Source organism: Tupaia chinensis, unplaced genomic scaffold (genome assembly GCF_000334495.1).
Source record: "Tupaia chinensis unplaced genomic scaffold, TupChi_1.0 Scaffold000377_2, whole genome shotgun sequence".
Taxonomy (NCBI): Eukaryota; Metazoa; Chordata; class Mammalia; order Scandentia; family Tupaiidae; genus Tupaia; species Tupaia belangeri.
Genome location: NW_006159876.1, coordinates 1516815 through 1536065, shown reverse-complemented (window position 1 = coordinate 1536065; position 19251 = coordinate 1516815). Strand labels below are relative to the sequence as shown.

Sequence of the window (19251 nt, the reverse complement as noted above, 5' to 3'; positions counted from 1 at the left end):
TTGGGGCGGTGGCTGCTGGAGCGGCTGGAGCGTGCGGAGGATGCTGGGCGAGGATGGCCACTGCGGCTGGAGCATACGGAGGGTGCTGGGCGAGGACGGGCGTGGGGACAGGGAAGGAGACGAAGGAGATGAGGACGTAGTCAGGAGTGGGATAATGCAGGGCCTTACTCGCCCAGCCATGTTTGGATTTCCCTCTCAGCCACTGGTGGGGCATGAGTGGGCTTTCGGCAGGGGAGACAGGGATGGCCCTGGCTGTGGTGAGGAGGAGGAGGAGAAGCACCCGTGTGATCCCGCCCACTTCTGTTCCCTTTATGGAGGGAGGGGGGTAGTAAGGAAGGGAGATGGAGCTAGGGGCCATCCACCGGGATCTGGGGTGTTGCAGTCCTCTTGCCCAGCCTCCCAGTTGGCACGGGTGCACAGCTGTGCCTGGCGTTATTCAGATTAGCCCGAGAACCAGCCAGGCCTCCCACATGGCCTCCGTCTTCCCGAGGGGTGGCGCTGTCTGTGCACCAAACACCACGCTGCACCCCTGCCTGCTTTCAATGCATGATATCCCATTCCTCATCAAGAGGTCACCCCACCCCTCCCAGACATACCCATGGCAGAAATGCACTTCACTGGCTAAGGCAGTTACTTCTGTTTTCATTTAGCTGTGTCTTGGGAGGTTCTTTTTTGTGGTCTGGGGTCTGTCTGAGCACCCACTTACAAAGGTGTAGTGTAGCCACCAGTCCACGACTACTCCCTCCTCCAGCGTGTAGCTCCTGCAGTCGCCTTCCCTACAGACAGCCTGTTGTGTTTCCCATCTCAGTAAATCCTCCCACGTGTACCCCGTTGCTAATTCTGGGTAACAGGCCTTGCAGGCCCACATCCTGTCAGTCCCTACATTTGCAGGTTCCACCTTCCAGGAAGCTCTGAATCAGCTAGCCATCAGCATCTCCGTCACTTCACAGAGGCCCAGGCTGTCAAGACCACTGCCCCAGGCACCTGAGTGTTCCCTGCCCTGGTCCTGCCTCCTTTCAGTCTCTCCTTATGCTGGGCCCGGTGACCTTGGTCGTGCACAGCTCTGGCCATCAGTGCCCCCTGTAGAACCCTCATTGCTCTTCATGCCCCCAGGCTGCAGAATAACCTCCAGGGCCGTGAGCAGTGGCCTTGTCCCTCTGGGAGCTCTGCCGCTCCCGCTTGCAGGCCCACCGCTCTGCCCCTTCCTACCTGATGTGCACCCTTGGTGACATCACACGGTGCTGGAAGGATCCGTCTCCTCTCACGACGAGGTCTTCTGTTCCCTCTCTTGCATGCTACGCCGGCTACCCTTGGGCTTCTTTGAGGACCTGATTACTGCCCACCTCCCGTGCTACGCTGGCGCACCCGCTGTGCGTTCCACCTCCCCACCAGCCGCTGTCACAGCAGTGCATTGTATCATGGTCACCTCTGTCCCTGGTGCAGCCTGTACTCTGAGGACACTGGCTCATCTAGGTCCCACTTCCCAGCATGTGTTTGGCACATAGGAGACGGTCAGGCTTGCGTGAATGAGTGAGTGATTCCTAAACTCTCCCCACTCATACAACATCACTTCTAGTCCTCTCACTCTCTTACTCTTTGGGTATCTCAATGTCTCTCTTCAAGTGTCATATTCAGGTTACAAATGAATCACATTTAAACTTTTTTTTGAGTTTTTGCCATAGGGTACATGTGATCACTAGGAAGAGAAAAAGTGAGTAATCACCCCCCAGGAGGGACGGCCACATTGCAATCCCTTCTCCTCCATTCTCTTAGGATTTTGGGCATGCGTACACATGCACCTGATGTGATTTTCAAGCGGCCATGTCTGGGACTTGAACCGTGTTCGGCCATGTGGGAGTCCAGGACCTTAATCACTGTGTCACCTGCTGGACCCCACATTTAACTTTTAAAATGTGATTTTTTTGATATTTCAGGCTACTGTGATGAATAAATCGAGGAGACTGATTCACAAAGAAATGTATGTGTGTTTTTCAATTAGACCTAGGTGGTAGCCAAGTACGGGCATGATGAAAGGAGTCACCGCTTGCCTCTCATACTCCCAAGGCATGGATTGTTCTTTGCCTTCGGTGAATGACCGTTTATTAAACTGAGCTCACTAATCCGCATGTGTTTCTGGGCCATAATTGCTGAAGTCAAGTCCCACTGCCAAGCCACGGCCGTTCCTAAACAACTCGGCTTTCTCCTGTAAAATTAGGGTGATTAAACTTTACATCTAGCTACTCCAGTGTTAGGAAGATTGATGAAGCTGTATTAAGGAATCACGTTTTTGTTTCTTGGATGAAAGGCGTCTTGTAAATGCAATGAATCAAAATGTTATTATTCCAGGTTTATGACATAATGGAATATCTGTGGAGAAACATTGCCTGGGCTTTGTTTGGTTATTTGTGTCTTTACAATAATTGGAACTTTCAAATTGGGAGTTTATGGGAATACTAGGACCTAAATGTTTCCCAGAAAAAAGAAATCGTCTGTGTGTGTGTGTGTGTGTGAACCAGGTGGACTGACTTTGAGCAAAGTCTGCATCTTGGTCTCCTCTATAAATTAGGGTTACGGGAAGATTAAACTAAGATTGTAAGTCACGGCATTTAGCGCAGTGCTGGCACGTGGCCATCACTCAAGAAATGGTAGCTGCAGACCAGTCAGTGGCCCGGTGGTTAAGATGCTGGATTCTCATGTGGCCGATGGCGGTTCAAGTCTTGGACCCGGCAGCCTGAAAATCACTGCAGGCTTGTGTGCATGTGTGCCCAAAATCCTAGAAGAACGGGGGAGAAGGGGTTGTGGTGTGGCCATCCCCCTGGTGGTGGTGGTGGGTGGGTGGGTGATTTCTCAGTTCCTCTCTCACTGTCTCTCTCTCTTTCTCTCTGGCAAGTGCATGTGCCCTTTGGCAAAAACCTTAAAATAAATAAATAAATAGTTGCTGCGATGGTCATTTTGTTAAACGGGAGTGACCTGAAGCAGTTGTGGATGGTTTGGTATGTGTACCCCCATTCTGGGGCACTCCTCGCTGCCACATTAGTGCGTGGTTCTTGGAGTTGGGAGGACTTGAGTACAGTCTAGAACTCTTAGCCGAGGACATAGTCTGTAAAATCTCGGAGAATAGGGGCTGGGGCTCCATAGTCTACACTGCACCATACAGAACTTGAGAATTTAAGAATTACAACTTGAAGTGGTTTGGTCAGACTTGAAGTCTGAGATTTTCTCAAATGTAATCCATTCAAGTTACAATTGGAATTCCTATCCTGAGCCCTTTTGCTTTCTGATCTTTGTCTTGCTGTGTTACTCCTGCCGCTGCCATGACATGATCAGCACCAGAACAGTGGCCACCATATGTGGGACTTAGTGTGTGCCCAGTCACTGGGCTCGGTTCAGGGTGAGAAGGGGATGGAACATCCAGAGTGTGTCTGTAGACGTGGTCTGTGCTCTCAGACCTTGGGGAAGGTGTGTGGGACAGAAGACATCTACATTGGTGACTCACCCAGGGAGATGGTAGACAGTTAGAGGGCTGCAGTGGCTAGATTAAGGGAGTTAACAAACTAAATTTTAAATGGGACCTGGTAGGGGGAGGTGCTGTTTTCTGGGCTGCTCTCCCAGCCAGGTGGATGTGTACAGGCAAAACTCAAAGCTAGGACCTCAGAGCTTCCCTTGGCCACTCCTCATTATTCAAGAAAGACTTTTATTAAGCTCTTTCACATACTTTTTTTTTGGCTAGAGGGCACATGTGCTGGCTAAAGAGACAGAGAGAGGAAAAAGAAAAAGCACCCCTTCTGGGAATGGTCACTACATCCCTTCTCCTGCATTCTTCCATCTTGGGGTTTGGGGCATGCTTTCACACATGTCTGCCGTTGGTCAGGTTGTCAGGGGTGAGCCTGGAACTGTGCAGTTGGCCACATGGGGCCCAGCTGCCTTAACCATCAGGCCATAGAGCTGGCCCCACACACGTTTAACGCAGCCATCGGATGTCCAGAGCGCATTTTAATATGTTCTGAGTAACTCTGGAAGCTGAGTGTCATACCTACAGGAAAGGATAGAAAAGGCATGTATTAATTTTATTAACAAAATGTACCCATTATGCGCAAAACACACTGTTAAGTTTTTAGTAATATTTAATTTTTCCAGTAATGCTATAAAGTTGATATTTTCTCCATTTTATAGAAAGAGGAAATTGAGATTTAGAGGGGATAAGTACTTGTCTCCATTCACACAGCTAGTGAGTTACAGGAGTTATTTCTCTATGCACTTACTTCCCAGGAAGCTGAATTACAACGCTTACCTGTGGGAAGAGACTAGGACTTAACGTACCCATTTTATCTTCCGTCTGCCGTGAACATTCTCAGAGCTCATTGTTAAGTACTTTGTGATTTGCAGATGAGAGTGTCCGCATAAAATTGCCACTGGAGGTCCATCCAAAGGCGGCACGACTGATGGCCCCAAAACAGTCCTCGAGGTAGTCCTTAAAGTACTGTAGGTGTGGGGCCAGCAGGTGGTATGGTGGTTAAGACACTGGACGCCCACATTATTGCCCACGGTTCCAGTCCTGGACCCGGTGGTTTGAAAATTCTGAGAGGAGGATGGAGGAGAAAGGATTGTGGCATGGCTGTCCCCCTAAAGGGTGATTTCTCACTTTCCTTCTCTCTGTCTCTCTCTTGTGTGCACACATATCTCATGGCAAAAACCTAAAGTGTGTGTGTGTGTATCTTAGCTTCATCTTAACTAAGGCTTTGTTATTGCTTTAGATTAGCAACAAGGGTTTAGTCGCTTCATGAATAACTTTGGCATTTGGCCAGTTACTTTTGAAAAAAAGTAAAGTGAAAACGAAAAATAGGGAGAAAGATATAGTGAGTGTATTAATGGACCAGCTGGTGGCATGATAGTTAAGGCCAACTTAGTGGTTTGAGTCTCAGACACGGCAACTTGAAAAATACGCTGGACGTGTGTGCATGTGTGCCCAGAATCCTAACAGGAGAATGGAAGAGAAAGGATTGCGGTGTGGACGTCCCCCTGGGGGGTAATTTCTCACTTTCCTTCTCTCTTTCTCCCCAAGGAGTGCATGCACCCTATAGCAAAATAAAAAAAGAAAAGAGTGTAGTTCATGCCTAAACTGAAAAGTGAAAGTGTATTCAGTAATTTTTAACTGTGTTCAATGGTGTTGGTGATCTTGCCAGTAAAAATTGTGTCTTTCCTTTTCAGCTTGAAGAAGTCTTCTGCTGAACTGAAAAAAATACTAGCGAATGGCCAGGTAGGTTTTATTACATAGGAAGATTTTCACGTGGTGGTAACTTATTATGGTCTGATTTTTGTTTCCATAAGCTTACTAAGCAGATAAAGGGCCTGTGCATTTCTCCCTGTCATAAATGAACAACATGGCTTAATTTGATTGGCAGAACAATTTGCAGCACGTTTTTCAAACTGTGCTAATGGGTTTCACTCCCAGCAGATTGAAGTCCCATGCACACACCCTGCTGCCAGCTCAGTGTAAAAAAAAGTTAATCAGTTCTGAACAAGTGTGTCAGCCCATGGGTGGTTGAAATGGCCCTGCGTTCGGAGGTGGCTCTGGCTTTCATTATCTTTGGGGAGAAAAGGAAAAACGGTGGCTTTCTTGCCTCCTTTTTTTCTGAAATCATTGCTGGCTTTTTAGGGAAACGGAGTCACAGCAGACTCATTTAAAATGCCTGGGCTGCAGGGGACCATGGTTAGCCTAGTCGACCTGCCGTCTGAAGCCGAATGACCCGAGCCAGCCAGTGAGGGACAGCCTGGCCCGCAGGCCAGCTACTCCTCACTGATTTGATTCAAGCACATGGACATATCTGAAATAGTACGGTGCTTTTAAACATACCCTGGTAAATTAAGCTACCTACAGGGCCCTCAGTTCTTCAACGGCAGCGTAAATGCGCCTTCATGTTTGCTATCGCCGGGGGCCCTTGATAGCCCGGGAGGCGGGCGCCTGTCCATCGCCATCAGGCCTGCCTATTAGACTCTATTGACTGAGACATCTGTGTCACTGCAAATAAAAGACTCTTATTGATTTTCTTAACTGCTGTTCACTTCCCGTCCATGTTTCGAAGGCTGAAATCTTAATTATCTCAGATGCTTATTCAGTGCCTTCACACGCTGACCTCTCCAAGCCTCATTGGCATTTCATGAATCAAGTGCTTGGAGTGGAGCATGTCAAGAAGACGAATCTGGGGCCTCACGCTTGTCCTTCCCTCGCACCTGTAACATGGCAGCCCGGAAGATGTGTGTGCCTTGAACGGTGACTGTGGTAGTGCTCCTGGAAGTCTGCTTAGTTAGCACACGGTCCCTTGAATACAGTTAGAGAAAGTTATGTCGATCTGGTTCTGACATCTGACTGTCATCCAGAGAGTGGATTCTGTATACAGCTAGGGAGACGCTGGTGTTTTACGCATGTGTAATCTTGCTAGACTAAAAAATCTGAGATAGTATTTATCTAACCTTTTTTTTTTTTTTTTTGTTTAGTTATCAGAGGGCATGTGCATTCACCAGAGAGAGAGACAGAGAGAGAGAGAGAGAGAGGCAGGGAGACAGCTCTTCCCATTAGGGTGTGGACTGTGTGGAATTTGGGATACGCACATGCACATTTGGCGTTTTTTTTCCCCAAGCTGCCGAGGCCAGGGTTTGAACCATGGTCAGACATGTGGGATTGGGCTCCGTTAACCACTAGGCTGCAAGCCCAGCCCCATTTATCTAGAACTTTTGACCTTAAGCAGCCAAAGGTTTCTTCAGATAGAGGTTCACGTCTGGAATCCCTCCATGCCCTGTGTGTGTTCAGAACCAGGATGGAATAAACCCGACTAAGAGGAGACATACTGAGCGTGGGATATTTATGTATCTTCAACATGCGTGCATTCTAGTTACTAATTGTAATTTATGTATGAGTCACTCGTGTTCTTCAGCTGGAAAATATATTTCAAAATTGACATAAATTAAGAAGCTTTAACTACATTTGTTCAACCCAGGCAATGGAAAATAACCTGTCACAGATTCCTCTTTCAAAAATGAAAAACAGTGTATTTCCACTGCCAAAAAAAAAAAGCATTTTGAAATGTTTCTAACTATCGACAACAAGCCTCGCACCATAAATATCTCCGTGGTCTCAGTTCTGAGGCGCTCGTGGTAGGGGATTGCCGTGGCAATGATTTTTGACACTTAAAGATTGTTTATTGCTTTCCCTTGGGAGCACGGTAGCTCCATAGTAAAGGGGATGGCATTTCTTTCTTGGAAGGATTAGCCTTTATATTAACTTTCACTCAACACCCTACCCCCCAAAAAATAACCACCTTTGGAAGCTTTCAAAGCACCCCCTCCTGCTGCTTGCCCATTCCGTGCGCTGTCGGGTAGTGAGCAGCGGTGTTGCGGTGAGGGGTGTGCCCAGTGTGGCCGGCAGCACTGGCTGTGGAAGGCGTAAGTCACATTTAACGATACTTTAGCACTTGAGCCTAGTTTTTTATTTTAGTGGTTTATGCTCTCAAGCATTAATAATGATTTGCCTTCCCACTAGCCTCCACTTAGATTTAATAAGGAATTCATATTAATCATTAAAAGAAAGGGACATGATTCTTCAAGATAATCAAATATTGACAGGTTAGAAATAGCTTTCTGCCTGGGTTCATTGATATAGGTTATGTGATATAAATATTTATTTCTTTTCTGTCACTCAGAGTAAATGCCACCGATTGATTCTGCATTGATATAGTGTCAACAGTTCATAAGAAACATTTGACTGGCTTGTGTTTTCCGATCAGTCTCTGCTCTATAAAGTGGGATTTACTAAATCTCTCCAATTGTCTGCTCATAGACTGTGACTGCTTTCTGAAACCATTATGGCTTCGATTTGTGAAGCAAAGGTCTAGTGATAGGACTAGTTTCTGTCAGACCTTTCCATATAAAATAAGGATTAATTGAGCATTTTTATTTTAATGATTTATAAGAGATAGGTACTGATTCTTCTTAACACAAGCAGACAATAAACAAAGAATATTTTCCTTGCTGATCCATACTTGAATTCCATTTCATTTTCCCATTAATTTCATTAATTTTATATTAAATCAAGCAGTTTTTAGAAAGTGTAACACTTGGGCTTTGGATTGGAGACATTGTTTTCCTGTTAGCAATTTATGATGGAGGATGCCATTTTTGCAGCTTAAGAAAGTAAATCTTTGGGCATCTTTTATTGAGAGCTACCCATCGCCTCCCTGAGGTGTGGCTGGGGCTGCTTTCCCCTCTTGGGGCCTGGGGGCCTTTGTCTGTTTAACGTGGTCTTAGATTTGAAACTGGTACGAAGCAGCCCACGGGGCCAGCCTAAGGGAGGACGTGAAGAGCGCACGGTCAGGGCAAGGCTGTGCGACTTGGACCTTTGCCTCCCTAAAGTCACTTCCTCTTTTCGCTTTTTAGAACTTGTAGGAGACGGTGGCAGTATTTGATTTTTTTCTTGGCAAATCAAGGGTAAAGGTATTGAGAAGCCACAGATCCTGAACTCATTCTAGGCCTGCTGCAGCGTTGACTGTTAACTTGAGGACTTCACATGCCTTTAGAAAGACCTTTTGTGTTTAGGGGAGGAGAAAAGGCAGGGGCGAGGGGCAGAACTAGGTATCCACTGTAAAATTCACTTTAAAAACTGTATCATCACCAGTTTATAAAACTCTTAAATTCTTAAGGTTCACGGTGGATCCCACACGAAGACTGAAATGTAAATATGATTGCGTATGCAAGTCCCGACTGCACGACGCCTTCCCCTGCCCACAGAAGGGCAGCTGCTGCCTGTCCGTTTCCTTCCTGGCCTGCCTGCCTTTCAGCAGCAGAGCCCTGTGCCAGCCGTCTCTCTCAGGTCATTTTGTCTTGGCAGTTAATTTTTTTTTCTTTTTTTTTTTTTTAAGAGGTTTTTGCTATAGGGCACGTGTGCTTGCCAGACAGAGAGACAGAGAGACAGAAAGCGAGAAATCACTCCCCAGGGGGGATGGCCACACCGCAATCCCTTCTCCTCCACTTTCCTCTCGGGATCTTGGGCACACATGCACACGCGCCCGGCGTGAGTTTTAAGCCACCGGGTTCGGGACACGAACCGTGGTCGACTGCGTGGGAGTCCAGCGACATAGTCATTACGCTAACTGCTGGTCCCCAGCAGTTAATTCTTTAACTGTGGCTTTTTCTTTTCTTTTCTTTCTTTCTTTTTCTTTTTCTTTTTTTAAAGTTTTTTGTCATAGGGTGTGTACACTTGCTATAGAGAGACAGAACGAGACACACAAAGTGAGAAACTACCCCCCATGGGTGATTGCATGCTGCAGTCCCTTCTCCTCCGTTCTCCTCTAAGGATTTTGGGCACGCACATATATGTGCCCGGCGTGATTTTTCAAGTGGTGTCCAGGATTTGAACTGAGGTCAGCCATGTGGGAGCCCAACACCTTAACCACCTTGCCACCTGCTGGCTTTTTCTTCGCCATCTCTCTGCCTTTTCTTATCTTTCTTTTCTTTTCTTTTTTTTTTTTTTTTTTTTTTTTTTTTTTGAAATTGACTGGTATATTTATTAAGAAACTTTGTTTCCCCTCTTTTTCATTTTAAAGAGCTATATGATTTTTTAAAAACATTTCTCTTCTTCAGAACAACATCATAACAAATGAAATTGCTTTTAATTTGTGAGTGCCCTTCAGATTGTTTACCCTCCATGGGCGAGTGGCCATTGCTAGGGAGGAGTGTCCTTTCGTAGTGACACCTGAGACAGACTGCTGTCACATAGCACCAAGGACCGAGTTCTAGCCTTGACTGATCAGATAGCCTGAGTGAATTGGGCTAGATGGTGTTAGAATGCTGTTGCATGCTGTGACTATTACGATACTTGACTCCAGCTATCATATTTAAGGACAATAGCCCATAGGCTTATGCCTCCTGCTTTTTTTCATAAAGGACACTGTTTCTCTGCTTCATTTTGATATGTTGGATTAATATGCTCATGCAAACTAGAAAGGCAAAAATATTATTAACTGTTGATCCCGTTAATGAGTTTTTTCAGAGTTATCAATTAAAATAATCTATTTTGATCAGAGATACAAAATTGTCAGATTTTTTTGGTAATCAATTCATGAGTTTCACTTAAGTTTTCCTTTTTTGTTTTTGAGAGTTTTTTTTTTTTTTTTTTTTTCTTTAGGTGCGCTCGCCAGACAGACAGAGAGACAGAAAGCAAGAAATCACGCCCCAGGGGGGATGGCCATGCCACAGTCCCTTCTCCTCCATTCTCCTTGGGCACGCACGCACATGCGCACCGGGCGTGAGTTTAAGCCACTGGGTCCGGGACGCAAACTGTGGTCGACTACATGGGAGTTCAGCGACACAGCCATTACGCTAACTGCTGGTCCCAAAGTTTTCCTTTTTAAAACTTTTTTTAATATGAACAATATTTGTATACTACAGAAAAATCAGAAAATTCAAATAAGCAAAAAGAAAAAAACATCTGATAATTTTTCTAAGAATTATTTTTTATTTAACTTTATTTGCATATTTATTCATTTATTTTAATTTGACCAGAGAGGGACAGAGAGGGAGAGGAGGAAAGAGAGAGAGAAAGCGAGAAAGCAGGCCGCCAGGCTCAGGACTAGAACCGTGGTTGACCATGTGGGAATCCAGTGCCCTTAACCACCACACCACCTACTGGCCCCAAATCTAATAATTTTTAACATAAAGAAAGACTAATCAATTCGTTGTAAGCCAGAGGTCTATGTAACTTTAAACCCTTGTAGAACACTGTAATCTCCCCCCACCCCCAAACACACACACACAGATGTTGTCTTTAAAATTCTTTTTTATGTTTATTTTTTGCTGTAGGACATGTGTGCTTGCTGGAGAGAGAGAGAGAAAGTGAGAAATCATCCCCCGGGGGATGGCTATGCCACAGTTGATTCTTTCTACTCTCCTCTTGGGATTTTGGGTATGCACGCACATGCGCTCAGTGTGATTTTGAAGCCACAATCTGGGACTCAAACCATGAAATTGAAATTGACCATGAGGGATCTGGTCACCTTAACCTCCATACCATGTATTGGCCTGATATTCCCTTTTTAAACAACATGGTTCTAGAACTTGCTCCTCAAAATCATATTTATGAGACTCTTGCAATCTTCCTCATTATCTAAGGGGTTCCATATTTCTTTTTTTTAAGAATTTTTAAAAAAATTTTATTCATTGTCTTTATTTTTTTTAAGAGGTTTTTGCTATAGGGTGCGTGCACTCACCAGACAGACAGAGAGAGACATAGAGACAGAAAGCGAGAAATCACCCCGCAGGGGGGATGGTCAAGCTGCAATCCCTTCTCCTCCATTCTCCTCTTGGGATCTCGGGCACGCACGCACACGCGCCCGGCGTCAGTTCTAAGCCACTGGGTCCGGGACTCGAACCGCGGTCGACTACATGGGAGTCCAGCGACATAGCCATTACGCCAACTGCTGGATCCCGTCATTGTCTTTATTTTTGAAGTTAATCAGAGAGAGAGAGAGACAGAGAAAGAAGGAAAGTGAGAAAGCAAGCCATCAGGTCTGGGATTTGAACCATGGTCAGTCATGTGGGAGTCCAGCCTTCTTAACCACCATGCCACCTGCCAGTCCTGGGATTCCATATTCCTGTCTGTTTTTTTTTGGAGAGGTTTTCACTATAGAGCGCATGCACTCGCCAGACAGACAGAGAGAGACATAGAGACAGAAAGCAAGAAATCACCCCCAGAGGGGATGGTCACGCCGCAATCCCTTCTCCTCCATTCTCCTCTCGGGATCTTGGGCATGCATGCACATGCACCCGGCGTGAGTTTTAAGCCACCGGGTTCGGGACGCGAACCGCGGTCAACTACATGGGAGTCCAGCGACATAGCCATTACGCTAACTGCTGGCTCCCCCATATTCCTGTGTGCATCAGCACACATGTGTGTACCTACACATGTTGTAAATAACACTTGCCTTCTCACCCTATCCTCTAGCCCTGCCAGCTTTCTCGTACTCTCAGCCTGTCTCCTGACCATGTTGGATACCTTCCACTCCTGGTGAGCTTGGAGAGTTGGAATGCTGAGTGTTTGACGGTTCCACTTCTCTTTCCACCCCGTTGCTATTAGCAGTGAAATGACTCGGATGCCAGGATTAGTATGGTTGCCTGGGGAGTGGCAGAGGGTCTGATACTACATAGCTCCGTCTGCTTCCTTGAAAGCTCAGCGTGGACTTGAGTGAGTGGGATTTCTCTCTCCTAGATTATCTTATTTTTTTGACAGATGATTAGCCTTGACATGATCCTCCAAGTAGCTGGGGCTGCAGGTGTGTACTGCACACCTGCCTTTTATAGTGGGCTGGGAATCAAATTCAGGCTTCTATGTGGCCTCACCTGCCAAGTAGCAGTGTCTACCAGCGGGCACTACCGCTGCTGGCCTTCTGCGTGGACTTTCCTGTGCGCCATGATGAGGGTGCAGCTTGTTAGGCAAGTTAATGGTATAAATTAGGTTGTTGGAGGCATGTTTAGATTACCTAGAGAAATGTTCTAAGGGAATTGGCCTAGTAGCCTATTTGTACCCGCCAATAGATACCACTATTTACGCATCCTTCATTGATCAGAGTAAACCAAGGAGCAGCTCAGCTAATTTAGCATCTCAAGTAAGTCACTTTATGTGCTGATTTTCTTCACACTGCTTTCAAATCTATCATTCACTTCAGAATAATATGTGCCTTTTGTTTTCTTCATACCACAATCTTTTATACAGGTTGAAAAAAATATTTTTTTTCTGTACTAGCTATATAAAAGGAGTGAAGAACAGAATTTCCCTCAAGTACAAAAATAGTTGCCAGTTTTTCTGACTTGTCTTTTCTTCACTGACCCTAAAATATATAGTAATTAGCTGATTGTAAATTGCATCAATCAGGTTGTACTACAGTTAAATTGGATGCCGAATTGGCCTTTACACACTAATCTGTCAATATTCTTTTAGGGATTGGCAAAACGGCTCAGGAAGGAAGCTGTTCCTGTTACCTGCACTGTACTCTTAATTATCACAGCTCTCTGAAGCTTCAACTTCAGAAATGTATAGAAGGGAAATATTTCCCTTGATAAATGAAGGCTTGCTTTATTCAATTGGTGGAAGTTTAGAGTAGAGCAAGATATTTAAAGCTTTAGTGTAATGGTCTGAGAGCAAACAGTTTTTTTTCCAAGTGATATTGAATTAAAAACTCCATCCATTTTCTGCCCGTGCAAGGCAGTGCAATTCCCTGGAAATTGATTTTTTTTTTTTTTTTTCCCAGAGCTTACTATGGCTTTTCCCAAGCTTTAGCTATATGGAAAATAACACCTTTATTAAATCCACTTAGTGAATAAAGTTGGCAGTTAATTTTTAAGCAACTGGACCAATGTGTAAAAAATTACCGAATGCATCAAATTGAGTCCAAATAGTCTTAAAGTTATTTGATAAATAATTATTTAGGGAGTTCTTTAAAAATTCTAAAATATTATTTTGTCACACTGACATGATTCACCTACTATTCACAATCCAAATGAGAGTAGTATTTGTGGTCTACTAGGTTTTATGGAACCTTGGAAAAACTGTGCTGTTTTATATATTAAATTATGAAAATATATAAAAATTACATGCATCTCTGTTTTCCCTTTATGCATTGTGTTTGACTATGAATTTTAAAGTGCATGGCTTTGGCACTTTTTTGTCAGTATAATATGATTTCTTCCCTGTTAACCGCTGTACGTTAATTTATCATTTGCAAAGAAAAGAACCTCAGCTACCCTTGGAAATCATAAGCATTATTCAGTGTGTTTGTTAAGTGTTAATTATAGGGTCATCTGAGGAGTTTTAGGGGCTGATTTATTTACAGATCATGCATTAGATTACTGTGTGCGTGCGTGTGCGTCGCCTGAAGTTTGACTCTGGGTGTGTGCGGTGCTGTGTGGTTTCCGTTATGTGCAGTACGAGAGACTGCTTTCTTATCAGCATCTGTGACCTGACCCTTTTGAGCTATGTTATATCATTCCATTTTGACACCTTTTATCAAACTTTAATGAAATGACCCAGGCAAACAAATTGTCATTAAACTTTCCATCACTTTGTCCCTTGGTATCGTCTTTTATAAATTGGACAGCAAATGTTGTATTGATCTTCTCGTTCTTGCAGCTGAACTTGAAATGACCCAGACTGCTTGTTGTTTATGGCCCAGAGTTGCTTTTCCTTGACATTTCCATCCACGCCATGACACCCTTTTTGTTTTTCTTTCTTTCTTGTGGAGATGAATGAACAAGACATACGGTATCGAGACACCCTTGGTCACGGCAACGGAGGCACGGTCTACAAGTGAGTAGTCAATTTTGTTTAAACTTTTTCCCCACTTTGGCCAGGTGCTGGGGTCCGCGTTATCCGTGGCAGAGAGCTTTAAATGGCTGCCAGTGCCTGGATTTTATTTCCACATTCGACTCCAAAATTCTGCGAGGCGTTTATTTTCTCCGGAATTGCCTGAAAAGTGCATTTATATTGCCTTTAATATTTCTGAGTCTGCATCTCTCCTGGGTGAGCAGTTAATAGTCCACCATTAGCAAGTGTACCTTTAACTGGCCCGAAGTTTAATGCATTTTTTTCTCTTTTCCTTCACTCTTTAACACCGTTATTTTCTTTAACTCACTAGCACCTTTTGCTGGTCCCTTGTCTGTTTACAGCTATGCCCAGTGGAAGGCAAACCTCATAACTACCATTGCTCTGCCCCGTGTCGACACTCTAAGTTATTAAAAAGCCTTCTTCTTGTCGTATTTCCTTCTCTCCTCCCCTCACACCCCTGAGAGAATTTCTACACATTGATGAATATGTTAAGTTATAAAATTCTCCCAAATTCCAGCGGCAGTGATCTTACCCTAAAGGAGTGTTCATTTTCATATTAAAAAATGCTAACCGTAAAAAAATAGTTCTCTCGACAGGGAAGTCTTTCTCATGCAGTAGTGCAAAGTTTAAACTACATAATGTAATATCTGGTACTTAATAGTCTGCAATGGTGTATGAAAAATATTCCACTAGGAATTAAAAAATCCATACTCTGAGAGAAAGCCCTGAGGGAGTAATAAAGCTTTCCTCCAGAGAGCTGTTTTCCATATATACTCTAACCCTGCATCACATTACGAGCGTGTTTTCACCTTCGCTGTTTTAACATCGATATTAATACGTGTTTTCAGAGTTGTAGAACAATTAGCTCATTTTCGAATCGGTTACTCATCTTCTTAGAACGCTGAGTTCTGACCGACCACACAAAGGTAGGCCCAGTTGCCATCGTGTCCTGGGACCACAGAGGGTCACGTCTCGTGTCTCGGAACATCCCCACGCTTCACTGTGGTCTTGGCATAAGTTAGATCTGGGGAGATCTTTTGTAGTCATTTGATCCAGCCACCCATTTGGGGCTTCAGTCCCCTCCTCAGGTACAAAGGACACAGGAGTACAGAGTATAGTCCTTTCAGAATTTATGTGCAGGGACCAGCAGGTGTGGTGGTTAGGGCTGGACTCCCACATGGCTGATTACGGTTTGGGTGTGTTTTTAAAGCCACCAGACCAGCTTCAGGACTCGAACTGCACCAGCTGACCATGTAGGATCCAGCTGTCTTAGCCACCACACTACCAGATGGTCCAGAATTTATCATCTTAACCATTTATAAGTCCAGTGGCATCAAGTACACTCACATTGTTGTGCAACTGTGAGCACCATCTGTCTCCAGAGCACTTTTCATTTTGTGTAGCTCAAACTGTACCCATCCAACGACAAATCCCCATTCATCTTCTCGGTGTTGCTTTTGGCCAGGAAGCAATGTTAGAATTTTTTCTTCTTTAGGGTACAGTGCTGAAGGGAATGTTTTCCCACATGTCTTTCACACTTTCTTAATTTGTTCCAATGCTATGTTGACATTAACAACTTACCCTGAGTTCATCACTATTGCTAATACTCAGTATAACTGTGTGGGGCTTAATATGTGTTTGACAGTGATTGCTTCAAGAGAGTTGATGGCAGTGTCATGCTCATGTTAGTACTTTATTTACATATTAGATTTCTTATGAAAAAAAAATTCCATTTATCTTTTTTTTTTTTTTGAGAGAAAGAGAGAGATTTTTTGCTGTAGGATGTTCACTGGAGAGACAGAGGAAGAGAAAGCGAGAAATCGTCCCCCAGAGGGGATGGCCACACCACAATCCCTTCTCCTCCATTCTCCTCTTGGGATCTTCAGCACACACGCACACATGCCCGACATGAGTGTTAAGTCGCTGGGTCCAGGACTTGAACCACAGTTGATTATGTGGAGTCCAGTGACAACCATTATGACATCTGCTGGTCCCCAAAATTCCATTTCCTTACTGCCTGTGTGATTCTCAAGGGGAGAGTATGTGAAGATACCAAATTGCCTAGCTACTTGTCCTTGGTCCCCGGGCCCCACTTCTGCCTGGCCTTCCACCTGAGCTGTTCATATATCCCTGGCTTTTAGCTCAGCACAAATACATGGTTTAATCGTCAAGAAAGGAGACTTTAGTAGTCTCTGTAAAACTGTTTGATGTGTTATGATTGAGTTTCTCCTACACTAAGTTTACCTTAATAGTGTCAACTATAAAAATTGTGGGTTTTCAAAGGAAATGATTATATTATAGGCTATGCTACATAAACTAGATGAGGAAAATTTTTCTCATTGGTAACAAAACTGCTTCATGGGACTGTTTATTTTTTTTCCTTATAAAGTGCAATAAATAATAAGTACAGAGCAAAAGTTTAATATTTCAGTCTTATCCTTCTTTTTATTTTTTCTTTTTTTGGAGAGGTTTTTGCTATAGGGCGCATGCGTTCGCTGGACAGACAGAGAGACAGAAAGCAAGAAATCACCCCCCAGGGGGGATGGCCACACCATAATCCCTTCTCCTCCATTCTCCTCTCAGGATCTTGGGCATGCACGCACACGCGCCTGGCGTGAGTTTTAAGCCACCGGGTCCGGGACTCGAACCGTGGTCGACTATGTGGGAGTCCAGCGACATAGCCATTATGCTTAATTGCTGGTCCCAGTCTTATCCTTCTTTATGTGATATTGTGAATGTCAAGGGGTATGATACTATATGTAACTGCAATGTATATTATTTCATAGTTGATACATTTCATCCTTAAGTCACAGGCGGGTATCAGTCTGTAGCCTGTTAGGAACCAAGTCGCCCAGGAGGAGATGAGCAGTGAGGGGTAGAAGGGCGGAGCTTCATTTGTGTTTAGAGCCGCTCCCCTTCACTCACATCACCTGTGCTCCACCTCCTGTCAGATCAGTGGTGCCACTAGATTCTCATAGGAGCATAAGTCCTGTTGTGAACTGCACATGTGGGGGATCTAGAGAGTCTAGATTTATGAGAATCTAATGCCTGATGATCTGAGACGGTGATGCCAGCCCTGGGGAGCGGCCACACATACTGCATTACGGTGATTACGGTGAGCTATGTAATTATATCATTATATGTTACACTGTAATAATAATAATAGAAATAAAATACACAATAAATGAAATGTGCTTCAATCATTCTGAAACCACCTCCCCCACCTCCCATCCATAGAAAACTTGTTTTCCACGAAACCAATTCCTGGTGCCCAAAAGGTTGGGAACTGCTGCTTTAAGTCTCGATAGCTTCCGCAGTTACATAATGTGAAGTTCTGACTCCACACATTTGGATCGAATGGTGCTGTGGATGATGTGGCTGGCCCCTGCTGCGCTGTTGTCAGTATTATGACAGTGGCCTAGACTAGTAATTTCAGTTATTATTTCCTGGATCACTAATTTGGGCTAAATAGATCATTCAGGAAGTAATTTCGACTAAAGTATAGCCCAGGCCTAGGAAGAAGAAAAGTTTAGGAAAAGGAAATGAGTGTATTTTGATTATTGCTCCATTTCCTAGAATGCTACACGCTATTCCAAAATAATAAATTCAGGAAAGTCACATATAGTCTCCTCCAAGAGATTCACAATGAATTTCAAAAATAGGGGCAGCAGGTGGTGTGGTGGTGAAGGCATAGGACTCCCACATTGTCAAACACAGCTCAAATTCCAGACCCAATGGCTTGGACAGCGATGCTGGGCATATGTGCTTGGGTGCCCGAAATCCATACAGGAAAATGGAGAAGGGACTGCACCCAAAATCCCAACAGGAGAATGGAGAAGGGACTGCAGCGTGGCCATCCCTTCTGTCTTTCTCCAGCATGCGCACACTCTCTGTGGCAAAAAACCAAACCAAAAAAAAAAAAAAAAAAACCTTTGAGAACATAAGGCACAATGGTGTGTTGTGTGTATTTTCTCTTGAGTTAGAATCTTCCACTAACTAGTTGTGTGACCGTGGGCAAGTTACGTAAGGCCTCCCGCCTCACTTTCCATTGCAGAACAGGTAGTAATATTTCTCTGCTAAGGTTGTTGTGACGTTAAATGAGATGATCCGTAAAAGTTCCATGGCTCTGTTTCTGGCACTAGTTAATTGTTAATGACTGGTAGTGGCAGTACTGATCACAGTAAATTCATTTAAACGCTGTGTCCCTACTCCGTTTAGCCATGGGACTCTTTCTCAGGAACAGCTATAAACATCTCAAGAATGACAGTTATGTTGCATACATGTAGAGAAACTGCATCGACGCGGCACATATTGTACTTCTATGTTCTTTCTATTCTCCAGTTGTTTCATGAGTAAGATTTGTATAGCTTATATATTGTCTCGCATCGAGTGACTTTTAAAAATTCACCCAGTATTTTCTCTTTTGTTGTAATTTATTTTCAAAATACAGTAGGATGGCCCTGTAACGTTAAACCCTTTTTTCTACGGGAGAGGCCAGGGTTTGCGGTCAGGTGGCCACCGAGGCAAAGCCAGGACCCTGGACAGTCTCTCCTCTCGCTCTGTTTTCCCCCCAGGCGGTATCATTTCTCAAGGTCAAGCCCAGTCCATTGTGTCTCCTTGTATTTTCCAGCGTATCCAGCACCGCCTTCAAGACAGAATGGATGCTGGGTATGTGTTAGCTGAAAAGAGCACAAGGAAAGTGGAGGCTTTTTCAGTCGAGTCGTAGTGTGTTTTAATTGGATCCTCCCATAGTTAGCTAGCTTTACAGGCTGCATAATTTAGAGGCTGCACTGTTGTTTCAGAGCATTCACCTACAAGAATGGGAATTCCCAAACTAAACGTATATGTTTGAATGATTAATTTTCTCTCAAATGTTAAAAATG

The 19251-nt window shown here is 44.3% G+C and overlaps 1 protein-coding gene across 13 annotated transcripts in view; it reads left to right on the top strand.

Moving 5' to 3' along the window:
- Positions 1–19251, top strand: part of MAP2K5 (mitogen-activated protein kinase kinase 5) — a 332934-nt gene that overhangs the window by 51361 nt on the left and 262322 nt on the right. For all 13 annotated transcript variants that reach the window (XM_014589750.1, XM_014589747.1, XM_014589744.1 and 10 more), the window contains 2 exons: positions 5209–5257; positions 14286–14350. In XM_014589750.1, the coding sequence (XP_014445236.1) occupies positions 5209–5257; positions 14286–14350 (114 nt within the window). The remainder of the gene's footprint in view (positions 1–5208; positions 5258–14285; positions 14351–19251) is intronic.